The 12,475-nt window shown below is 39.8% G+C and overlaps 2 protein-coding genes across 2 annotated transcripts; both read right to left on the bottom strand.

The window, feature by feature from the left end:
- Nucleotides 1–561: 561 nt before the first annotated feature.
- vps72a (vacuolar protein sorting 72 homolog a) lies at nt 562–3,054 on the bottom strand. The gene is made up of 6 exons (XM_079571411.1): nt 2,690–3,054; nt 1,959–2,111; nt 1,750–1,885; nt 1,494–1,670; nt 1,161–1,305; nt 562–1,077 (listed from the first exon to the last, which is right to left on the bottom strand). Exons 1-6 carry the CDS (start codon nt 2,804–2,806, stop codon nt 681–683), a joined length of 1,125 nt encoding a protein of 374 aa, XP_079427537.1. The 5' UTR covers nt 2,807–3,054; the 3' UTR covers nt 562–680.
- Nucleotides 3,055–4,266: 1,212 nt separating this feature from the next.
- On the bottom strand, nt 4,267–11,036 carry LOC306974392 (leucine-rich repeat and immunoglobulin-like domain-containing nogo receptor-interacting protein 1). The gene is made up of 4 exons (XM_079571623.1): nt 10,881–11,036; nt 10,624–10,778; nt 6,392–6,455; nt 4,267–6,241 (listed from the first exon to the last, which is right to left on the bottom strand). The coding sequence occupies exon 4, from the start codon at nt 6,222–6,224 to the stop codon at nt 4,386–4,388; it is 1,839 nt and encodes a 612-aa protein (XP_079427749.1). The 5' UTR covers nt 6,225–6,241; nt 6,392–6,455; nt 10,624–10,778; nt 10,881–11,036; the 3' UTR covers nt 4,267–4,385.
- Nucleotides 11,037–12,475: the final 1,439 nt, after the last annotated feature.

The raw sequence follows: 12,475 nt of genomic DNA, 5'->3' as shown, positions 1-12,475 counted from the left end.
TAGACTTTCGGTCTTTTGTGTTGGAATCTAGAGACTTCAAGCAAGCCCGCCTTGGCCCTTCTACGCCTTCGGGGAGCCGTGTATCATCGCGGTAAAATTCGTAAATTGACTTCCGAAAAATAGTAACTGTTGTGAGCAAGTTTCAATCAAAAGTTCAATCTCGCCTAGGGTGCCAAATTGGCTAGGGCCTGCCCTGCATCTATGGTCCCTTTACATTCTTATTTGGAACACAGTGGTACACAGTGCTGCTGCATTTTCATTTGATTCAAGTTTAAAAACAAAACAACAAAAAAAGCATACAATGCTGGCAACGTTTCCTAATTAAATTCAGTCAGCCATGACAAACCATCAAACCAGAAAATGCCTCAACAGCCTTTGGTAAAAAAAAAAAAAAAATGTATATTAAAAAATGTGTTAGAAAAAGTAAAATGAAAAAGGCAATTTGTGATTTGGCATTTATTTCTGTAGAAGAAAATTAACAGTGTGAAAAAGTTCTCAGATGAGAGTTTGTACTTAGAAGTTTGTGTTCAATTTGGACATTTCAGACAACTTAATGTATAAGCATATAGTTGGTCAAGAAAACAACGTTTAGCCAGACAAAGAAATAAAAAAGAAGGTTGACAAAAACAACTAACTGTACAAAACCATAATGCCTTTTATTTGACCGACAACATGCCGTTTCATGTTGCCGCCGCAGTCTGTTTAACCACCATTTTTTGCCGAGCCCCTTTTGATGCCGTAGTGTCTTGTCCTGAAGGGGCCACAGACGTGTTTGGAAACCCGTGAGCAGCCACATATTTACGATACGCCTCTCGGATAATCTTGAAAGCCCGTGCATTGGCGTAAGGTATGTCGGTGACTGGGTCCTTGTACAGTGCAGTCTTATGGGTGACGGGACACACCTCCTGAATGGGTAGCTGGGGAGGGGGCTGCGCACGATTGGGAAAAGATGCTTCAAACGCATCGTCGTCGCTGAATGTTATGTACGTACGGGAGCACAAGCCTCCTGTCGGCTGCTGCTGTTGGGACGGTGTGCTGGGGTTAGCTGTGGTCGACTGAGGGACGTCCTGATCCAACCTTAGGCAGGGAAGAAAAAAAACATTATTCCACAAAATAGTACAACAATGGGAGTGTAATTAGAGACAGCATATCATATATACCCTTCAACATCAACATTTTCTTCTTTCAACAAAGAGGAAGAGACTACAGGCATCAGAACTGAGTGATAACGGATTGTTGGTCCATCAAAACGCCTTTTCTTGTGAACTTGTTTCTTCTTATCAGCCTCCAGTCTTTCATAATTCTCTACAAGGCAAAACCCCAACAGAAACAGTGTCACTTTGCAGGAAGATTTACACAATTTATACTGATCTAGATCTTAACATAGCTTTCAAAGTCCAATACCGAACCAAAACATATCCTAAATGTATTGTATAAATATACTCTTCTTTGTTAGTATTGTTTGTAAATGTATTGAACAGTCAGGCTCATACCCAATGATCGTATGTTGAGTTCAGCTGTTATCTTGGCCTCTGCCAGCAGCTCCTCCTGTGTGAGCGGTTTATCCCGATGAGCGCCTCTTCTTCTGCGCGGTGCATACTGCCGTTCTTGAAGGCGCAGATTCGTTTTACGGGTGTGTTCGCTTGTCGACTTGCGCACAGACTTTCGAGCTACAAAGAAGTGTCAAGTACAATTATTGGCAGATAGTTCATTGCATCATTTTAGTATATAGTGTTGTGTTTATCTTACTTATTTTGCTCTTGCTGTCACCATAGTCATGAAACTCTTGCGTTACTCTCCTTTTGGTCTCGACTCGAGTTCTCTCAGTCTTCTTCTGCTCCTCTACAGGTTTTTTGGGCTTAGGTTTAGCTACTTTAATTGGTTCCTAAGGTTCAAGCAAACGTCAAGTCACATAAAGGACGGGAAGATTTAAAGATTGTATTTAAATTTCTTCTGACCTTATAGGCCTTGGTCACAACACGACTTTTCCTTTTTGGCGCATCCTCCTCTTGGTCACTATCCGGCTCATCACCTTCATCAATATCGAAGTCACTGTCCACCTCGTCTTCTGTGTCTGAATGATCCCCATGATACTCGTCATCCCCTGATTCCTTTAGGAATTAAACATTTTGATTATTAGAAATATTATATTAAGCATGAAATCATGTAAATAAACAATCCAGTCACATTTGTTTATCCATTCAAGTCATACTCTAGACAAATATAAAGTAAATACTAATATAGATTTTACTGTAACGTACTCGAACTGTTTGTGTTGAGATAATGAACATCTGCCTGAGTGTGATAAACCAAAGCTGACAATTTTATATGGCATAATGACCTAATTGTGTTGTTGTTTTTACATATCTTTCATTGCGTTTTTGTTGCATATTTGTCACTTTTTCGTCGCTTTTTGTCACTTTTGGTCACTTTACTGCTATTCTTTGGTTGCCATTTTGTTGCGTTTTCATCCTTGTTTTCATTTAATTTGCGTTGATATTTTTGACGCTTTTTTCAAGAAGCTTTCAGATTTGGGTAAAGCCTAACTGTGCTTGGTTCAGGTGTGGGGAAAAAAGATGTTCATGAATGTTGTGATTTCATTCATTCATTCATTCATTCATTCAGTGTTATTACAACCAGAATACAGTCGCGAGATGTATTAGCGCCCTGTTCACCTCATGTTACTTACATCATTGAATCCTCCATAAGTTGTCTTATAGAATTCATCCTCTTCTTCAGCGTCCAGCAGTTTGGACATACGGTTTCCCGCAGTCTTTCGGGGCTCTCGAGTATCAGCCAGACTCATTTTCAACACAAAAGATAAGTGTTTTGCTTTGCGGGCTTTCTATGTAGCACTGTCGTGTGTGCTACTTTAAACGCCAATTTACGGATGCAACAATCTACTTATTCGCAGTTTTCACAGCTCATATTTATGGTTGACTAAGATAGAAATAAACGCCCCCCAAATGGTTAATTTTACTGTTACAGGTAAAAAAGAAAATACAAAAACATAACTAAAAGGTAGCTTTAGCCTTTAGCTAGCGCAATTGGAAACTACTTCCGGTGCAAGGTATCTATTTCCGGTTACGGCGTTTACAAAATAATGCATGTTATTTATTTTGTGTGTGTAGCATAAACCAGAAGTCTATGGCCTGTAGGCCATTGAACTAAATAATATATATATATGTAGGCAAGTTTAAGAGAGGAGGCAGCAGAATGTATGATGAATACTGTACAAGTTTGTAGTAATGTTGTCCTCCCAAGAAATTTTCAAAGAAATTGACAATATTTTATGCATTTTATCAGGTGTTTCGATCTCTGTTGTGTTCACTCAAAAAACAGAGAGGCTTGACGTTGCCTACCCCTGCTGTAGCGATATGTCAATCTTAATGTCCTATATTTCACATATGGTAGCAAATTCCCATTAACTAAATATTTGACTTGTTTTACATCTGACAAAACATATGTGTAAATGATTATAGCATGCTGAAGGGGTGGGCAGTGTATCATCCACTGTCTTATCAGCTATCCATCCATCCATCCATTGATAAAAGTTTCCTGAGAATAATAAACCAGACAAATATAAGAGCAAGTGAATTTTATTTAAAAGACGCAACCTATTTTCCCCTTTTTGTACTCACATCAAATTTACAGTTACAGCTTCTTATTCATAACAATAAAATGAATAAGAAATAAAATTCATAAAAATACTTTTTATATGCTAAATTTATCTCTCTTTTCTTTTTTTCAACAAATGTACTATGGTGGTTCTCAAACTGGGTTCCAGAGTGTGGAGTCACTACAAAAAAATTTAGTTATAGGATATTTTTAAAGGCTTATGAGAAAATCCTCTCAGAGCAATACACTTCACTTAAAGGCACTATACCTGACTTTTTTTTCTAGTGGTGGAACAAAATTTGCCCTCCTTTAGTATATCGTAAACCTAGACATTTGTGGGAAAAACACGGTGTATTCAAATATAAAGCATTTGTATCAATTTCATGAACTTACAGACGAGTTTTTCAGCATTGTGTGACAGTGACCCTGAAAAATGACCCTGCAAGTTGTGAAATGTGCCTATAAAACTGTCCTGTAAGGAATTAGGATGCTATAAATATGTCAAAAAAGTTAAGAATGAGTTTGTACCCCTAAGGATTTGTATTTAGTGGTTTCTCCTTCTTTCTCTTTCTAGTTTGTAATATACAATCAAATCAGGTATAGGGCCTTTAAATGTTGTTATGCGCATGGTTTTAAACTCCTGAATTAATCATAATGCCTCAGCCACAAAAGGTTTGAGAACTCTAGATCTAACCCGTTACATATGTACATGTATATCATTCATGCACGGAAAAAGGCACGTGTGGTTCATGCACACAGTTTCCAAGTTACAACAATTTCATAGTAAATCTGCTTGTTGTCTCTGCGCAGTTCCCACTGTTGCTGCTGCTCATTGCACTCCGAGGTACATATGCAATAGTGGCAGTGTGTTTTATGCGCCCTTTACTTTTACTCCAGAAAAACATGAAAACGAAACACAAGCAGACCGAGCTGAAGAATGACAGGAGGCCTATGGTTGCTGCTATCAGTAATGTTTTGACATCAAAAGCGAACTCCTGCGCGGCACTGGCATCTGGAGTGGCAGATGGCGCAGCAAACCAGGATGTGAGACGAAATAGCTTTTTAGGTGATGATGGAAAGCCCCTCACGTTGAGACTGACACGGAGGCTATCGTTTCCTGCTGCGTTTGAAGCAACGCAGACATAAGTGCCACTATCCTGGGGTTGGGCATAGCGGACCTCCAGCGACCCATTGGGCAGAGCGCGCAGCCTTCCAACGGGCGACAAGGGCCTGAGCAAGGGGTCGAGCCAGGTGACAGATGGCACCGGGTCACCTTCTGCATTGCAATAAAGCATCACGGTATGCCCCTGGTCTACCCGCACTTCTTGTTTTTTACGTTTTCTTATTCTAGGTCGGCGGCATGTCAGAAGCCTCGAGGTGTCATCCTCTGAAAAGTCAAGAAAACTCATCCCCTGCTCCTGATCGGATGTGGCGCACACCGGCAGACTTCCACCAAAATTTAGGTACAGTTTCCTCTTGACCACCCACAGCAGACGGCAATCACATTTAAGCGGATTGTTATCAAGGCCAAGCACTTTCAATGTCTCTAATGAGTGTAAAACCCCAGATTCAAGTGTTGGGAGATAGTTCCTTGATAGATTTAGCACCCTAAAATACGCCAGGCCTTTAAACGCTTCAAGTTCAATGTGTAGCAATGACCCGCCAATTAAATGAAACTCCTGAAGGCGAAGCAAGTCTCCAAGAAGTTGTTTGTAAATGTATGCAATCGGGTTATACGAAAGGTCCAGGCGCACAAGATACACGAGATGATGCAAAGGAGTGTAAGGGACGGCACTAAGGTTGCAGTTCGTGATAGTTAGATGTGTAAGATTTAGACCAAAGAGGCTATTGACCGAAATTGTCTCAAGCATTACCCAATGTGAAATCACAAGTTGCTTAAGACTCCCAAGAGGGTAGAAAGAGAAATTTGGCAACGTAGCCAGGCCAAAATGGTAAAAATGCAGACTTTTCAGCTCACTAAATTGAGTTATTGCATTAGTTGGCACCTCAGTGAGATTACCCCCATCTAAATAAAGCTCCTGCAGACTTGTTAGGCCCGTGAAGGCATTATGAGAGACAAAAACCAAGTCGTTTTGTGAGGCATTAAGACAGCGCAGGGAAGGCAAATCGCGGAAAGTAAAAGCCAACAACACAAGGATCTCATTGTCACTTATATCTAGTAATTGCAGTTTGGGTAAGCCGCTAAACGCCTCCACGGGAATAATCTTCAAGTGATTGCGAGCGAGTTTCAGAGACAACAGAGCTTGCAGGCCAACAAAAGCTTCGACTTCAATTACTGCCAGGATATTGTCGCATAAGTCCAACTCCTGTAGGTGTGCTAAGCCTTGAAACTGGTGACTTCCGAGGGATTTGACTTTGTTGTGAGTAAAACGGACTGATTTAGCGTTCGAAGGCAGGTTGTTTGGGATTGAGGACAGCTGGACGCCAGAGCAGTTCACACTCTGTTCGGATGCGTTGCAGAAGCAGGGCAGCGGGCACTGGATTTCAGACGATAATGCCACACCTGCGCCAAACAGGTATAGAGCAGCCCAGACCAGCCGCTTGTCAATCATAATCCCAGCGAACATCTGGAGGCCGGCCTGCATCTGTCAGAGAGGGGCAGCTGAGGAGACAAAAGAAGAGACAATATGGTGGCGAAGAATGACACACTGGCTACTACTATGTGGGGCAATAGCGGGATTAGTATTACGGGGAGATAGTATAGTGCAAATTTCAGATTAATAGAAATATACAAGCTAATGAGCAGGTTTACCTTTTGGGTAAAACTGAGTAGATTTTCATCACCAGGCACACGCAATTCAGGGGTGTTTTTAATCCTGCACACAAAAACAAAAACACAAATTAAGATGTTTTTGTTGTTGTGGTTTCTGTGGGAGACCTGGGGGGAAAGGACCAAACATAGAAACTTTTTATTCCGCAACATGACGGTAATAATCAATTGTATAAGATTGATTGCAATTCAGTGGTGGAAAGTAACAAAGTAAAAAGTACAAGTACAAGTAAAAAGTACAAATTATAGGTACTTTTACTTACTAATTTTTCATTACATTTTAGAGCCTGTATCTGTACTTTCTACTCTACTGCATTTTAAAAATTGCGTTAAAAGTAAAAGTATTTTATTTTATTTGTAAGTGATGAACTGGTTTAGTCCCAGTTTAGACATGGTTTATTTTTTTAGTCCTTTAGACCTGGTTTAGACCATGTTTAGATCTGGTTTAGACCATGTTTAGATTTGGTTTAGACCATTTTTAGATCTGGTTTAGACCATGTGTAGAGCCGGTTTAGACCATGTTTAGATCTGGTTTAGACCATGTTTAGAGCCGGTTTAGACCATGTGTAGAACCGGTTTAGACCATGTTTAGATCTGGTTTAGACCATGTGTAGATCCGGTTTAGACCATGTTTAGATCCGGTTTAGACCATGTTTAGAGCCGGTTTAGACCATGTTTAGAGCCGGTTTAAACCATGTTTAGATCTGGTTTAGACCATGGTTAGAGCCGGTTTAGACCATGTGTAGATCTGGTTTAGACCATGGTTAGAGCCGGTTTAGACCATGTTTAGATCTGGTTTAGACCATGTGTAGATCCGGTTTAGACCATGTTTAGATCTGGTTTAGACCATGTTTAGAGCCGGTTTAGACCATGTGTAGAGCCGGTTTAGACCATGTGTAGAGCCGGTTTAGACCATGTGTAGATCTGGTTTAGACCATGGTTAGAGCCGGTTTAGACCATGTGTAGATCTGGTTTAGACCATGGTTAGAGCCGGTTTAGACCATGTTTAGATCTGGTTTAGACCATGTGTAGATCCGGTTTAGACCATGTTTAGATCTGGTTTAGACCATGTTTAGAGCCGGTTTAGACCATGTGTAGAGCCGGTTTAGACCATGTGTAGATCTCGTTTAGACCATGTTTAGCTCTGGTTTAGACCATGTTTAAATCCGATTTAGACCATGTTTAGAGCCAGTTTGGACCATGTTTAGATCCAGTTTAAACCATGTTTAGATCCGGTTTAAACCATGTTTAGATCCGGTTTAAACCATGTTTAGATCCGGTTTAAATTCCTGCGCATTAAACTCTTAAATACTTTTACTTTTTACTGATAAAGTACATGTTATAATACATACTTTTAAGTAAACATTTTATCAGATACTTTTACTTTTACTTAAGTACATTTTTGGTCCTGTATCTGCACTTTTACTTATGTAAGAATATTGAGTGCTTCTTCCACCACTGTCGCAATTGCAACATGTCAGGGCTTCTTGGCTGAATTAATCCACTCTATTTCTATAGCACATTGAAACAACATGACAGTTCCACAGTGCATTACAACAAAAACATCTCAATGCAGCTCCGAATAAGAAACCATAAAATAAGAGCATAAGTAAAAACTAAAAGCAGTGAGACAAAATGAAATACATAGACGACCACACAACTCACACGCCGTTAAAAGGCCGAGAGTAAAAGCGGGTCTTAAGACTTAAAACTCTCCACTGTGGGGGCAGTTCAGACGTGAGGGGGCAGAGCGTTCCACAGCTTAGGGCCGACAACGGAAACGGTTCTGTCCCCCCTGGATTTACAGTTTGTCTTGGGAAGCTGGAGCTGGCCCTCAGACCTCAGTATCATTAAAATGATGATGTATTGCTGTGCTGAAAGATTCCAAGGTCTGGGTAATAGGAATTAGTTTTCCAAGTCACCTTGTCACTCTTTTATGTCATAAGATCAATTACAGCACTGATCTGCACACTATATATATTATCATTATCTAGATTTTAAATGATATAATGGCCGGACGTATTTGACCACACGCAAAATCTCTTGTCGTGGTTGCTATGATGTTGTTCACTGGGAATAGATTTGACACACACTTGCGAGACCAAACTTGGAGCAATAACATTACTGCTAATTGTAATTGCTCCTTCAGCTTCAGCTTAGTCTGGAGCTTTGGGTTGTGGTAGCTCTGTCCTTGTACACAGATAAGCTTTGCATAGTCCCTTCTTAGAAACTGGGCCTCCTCCTGGTGAGACTAATAAATAAAAGCAACAGGGGGGGTAGTCAGCAAAGGCCAGTGCTGTAAACAAAAATACAAAATACTGTAACTGTATGAAAAGAAAGGATTGCCAGGTTTTGTAAGAAGACCCCATATTGTACACCGAAAGTAACCACAGTCTTTTCATTTGATCCATTGAAATTGTTGTCTTAAAAACATGTACAATAGGTTCCCCTCTGGGGCCAGGACTCCCCTGAAAAACAGATTCTTAATCTCAGTGGGACTATCCTGGTTAAATAAAGGTCAATAAAATAATTAAAAAAAATTGGACTACTTGTAGAGCAATAGTACTAAAGGACATTAAATAAAAGACAACGTACCTTTGTCATGTGAAACGTATTATATAAATAAGATTCCCTTCCTTCTCTGTGTCCCCTACCACTAAAAGCATGTACAGTAGGGTGGATATACAGTATACTATAATGATCAGTAGAGGGCAGCAAATGCATAGGCCAAGGTTTAGTTATCACCACCACCACCACTGCTGCCACTACTACTGTGTGACGTCTGGTCTTTGTGAAACTGCAGTGTGTACTGTATACAATGAAACGCCTAGATCCTCACACATCTTTCTATCACCTCACAGAGACCCACTGAGGGAGCTGTGGCTCTGCAGAACTGACTCAAATCTCATCGGTCCATGAAGACGTGTCATTTCCGACGCAGACTTCACATACACAGTGATATAAAAAGAAACGCTTTTGGAACGAGATGCCGCCTTCAGCCATGGGTAGCGCTAAGCATGAGGCGAAGGAACAAAACGACACCATTGCCTACAGATATTTCCTATTGTGCAGTGCTGATATCAGAATCCAAATCATATCAATAGAACTTGGCCCCAGGGATTTATGGAATACAGAGATAAGGCAACCCTGTAGTTCAGACCACGACTTAGTACTACAAAACCACTTTGTATCTGCACAAAAACAGCATCTACTTTTGGCTTGTAGTGAAGAAAATGAGAAATGAATTCCACAAGCCTAATACAGATATGCATTTGTTTTAATCACAATACAATACTTGACAGAAAAATGATTTAGCATTTTAAGCTTGTTTCTTAATTTACTTTAACACTAATTATACAGAGGGGAAGTGTGCGAGACACATAACAAAGAAAAAACGTTTACTTTTATCTATATTGTCACATAGTAACAAGTAATTAAATGCACTGTGACCAAATATCTGGAAATACCAGAACTTCAAAACGAGAATCGAGATCCATTATTAACCTCTTAACCTCCAGAACCGAGCACATTTTCTCCAGTTTGGTTTTTCCCCAAATCTGAAAGTTTCTTGAAAAAAAGTGTTGAAATAGCAGCAAAAATGAGACGGAAATTAGGATGAAAATGCAACAGAAGAGCAACACAAACGTGACAAAAAATGTGATGAAAAAGTGACAAAAAATAGATGAAAAAATGACAAAAATGTGATGAAAAAGTGACAAAAAAAGAGATATAAAAGTGACAAAAACCCACAAAGGAGCAACAGAAAAGTGACAAAAATGTGTGACGAAAACGCAAAAAAGCAAGAAAATGAAAGAAAATGGAAAAAAAAGTGACGACAATGCGGCCACAAAATATGAGTTTTGTTGGCTGTAATCTTTTAGGTTTGGGTAAAGCTGAACTGGAAAAATGCACTCGGTTAGGCGTGGGTTAAGAGGTTAACCAGTGGCGCACGGTTTGTGCTCGTGCCTCACTGTAAAAAGATCCTAGGTTCAATTCCTTGTACCTTTCTGTGTGGAGTTTGTATAGGTTGCTCTGGTTTCCCCTACCATTATAATAAATGTGTACAATAGGATCTCCTCTGAGGCCTCTTGGAAAAAGAGATTCTTAATATCAGTGAGACTTTCCTGATTAAATAAAGGTACAGAAATAAGAGATGTTTTGTTGACTTGAATAAAGTCAACTTCTTTCATCAACAATCATCTAATATTCTGCACCTTGTTTCTTACTGTGTGGAATATGGTCCTCAACAGGTAAAGGAGTTGTTCTTCAGTTGTTTGGAGTCGGGAGCCCACAGACTGACGGCGGTGACAGCTCATCCCTGCAGCGGTCGGTGATAGACTTGTTCAGGACTCCCCCAAGAGCGCTCAAACTAGAAAATTGCAAGCAAAGACTGAATCACGGTTATTGCTGCCTCCTGGACAGCTCCGGCTATTACAGAAAAAGCAGTCAGCTCCCGCCAATGGAAACTCACCTATGGCAAAAGTCATTCTCGTAAGCTTAAAATCCTTAACAGCTCTCCTCTAAATGTGAAACTTTCTTTTCAGGTCGAGACAGGAGCATCCTCTTGTGCCCCTCATGCGTGGATGGGTCACTCGCTGCTCGCTGAAGGGATTATATGCGCGAGTCTCATGGACCTCTTCCAACACACTGCACAGGACGGCGGGATGTAGCCTCAGGTCAGCCAAATATAGAGATTTAGGAGCAAACACCAGATGGGAATGATTTAAAGCAACACTTTGGAATAAAGAAATACACTGTCGAGGGTTGAGGGCAGGAAGATTCCTATCACCACATTTGAAGTCAAGCATTTGTGTTATTGACTAATTACAATGGCATTTCTCAAACACATTTTATTCTTCTTGGGCAGTTTTTAAGTCTCAAAAAGCAAGATTAGTTTTGCTATGTCAAACAACATTAAATTAACCTCTTAAATCCCAACCAAGCACATTTTCTCCCCCCCATGAATACAAAGACGAAATCGCACCAGAAAGGTGATGATAAACCAACAAAAGCCACAAAAAATGGACAAAAAAAAGATGAAAAAGTGATGAAAATTTCATTTATAATTTATTAACCTCTTAACCCGATCGCATTTTCTCCAGTTCAGCTTTACCCAAATCTAAAAGTCCACAGCCTATAGGCCAGAGTCATCCCTTATTGTAAAGCTAAGACCTACAAGAACTTATTTTTTGTCACATTTTTGTTGCTCTTTTGTGGCTTTTTCCCCATTTTTGGGGGGGTCATGTTTTCATTCTTGCTTTTTTTCAAGGAGATTTTAGATTTGGGTAAAGCTGGAGAAAATATGCTCAGTTAAGGCAGGGCGGTAAGAGGTTAAAGATTTATCCAAAAATAAATAAATAAATAAATAAATAAAAAAATAAAAAGATTAAAGCATTTCATTTTCTTGTATTTTCTTTCTTGTAAAATATATGCAGCACTATGGTCAGTTGTTGGCACAAAGCTAAAGCAGTACAAAGTAACTTGTTTACCTTAATAAATCGTTTCCGTTAGTCCCTCCAGGGGTAATACAAGTGTTAATGGGATGATTGGGGGTCTTTCATCTCCCCTGGTGTCTCACAAAACCACAATTGCAACTTTGCTGCCACCAATAGACACTAATGGAATCACGAAGAAGAAGCTAACAGGCTAACGGGCAAAGCTAACTGTGGGCTAGCACCATTTTAGCAGTATTGACAAGTCACATTTGAGTGAAAAAAAGTATCTCCATTGTGTAATTGGATGCACAATATCCCTCTCTCTCTTTGTCTTTTCTGTCAGCGTAGTATTTACTCTCACAGACAATTAATGAGTAAAAAAAAACGTAACATGCTACGACACCTGCAGTGGCGCTTATGGCCTCTAGGGGCATAAGCTACTGCTTTAATGTTTGAATTTTGCAAAACATCCATGGACATTTTGAATGGGATTTTTTACTTCTGGCAGAGTCTTATTCTTACAAGTAAGATTTCAATTTACATTCCAAAAATATGCAAATATGTTAATCTATACACTAAAGCGAAATTATTGCCTTTATTGAAATAATCTTATATAAGTATACAATGCTCA

The sequence above is a fragment of the Gobius niger genome (assembly GCF_951799975.1).
Source record: "Gobius niger genome assembly, chromosome: 14".
In the NCBI taxonomy this organism is placed as follows: Eukaryota; Metazoa; Chordata; class Actinopteri; order Gobiiformes; family Gobiidae; genus Gobius; species Gobius niger.
The sequence above is the reverse complement of the archived record's forward strand: the minus strand, read 5'-3'. Positions and strand labels throughout refer to the sequence as shown.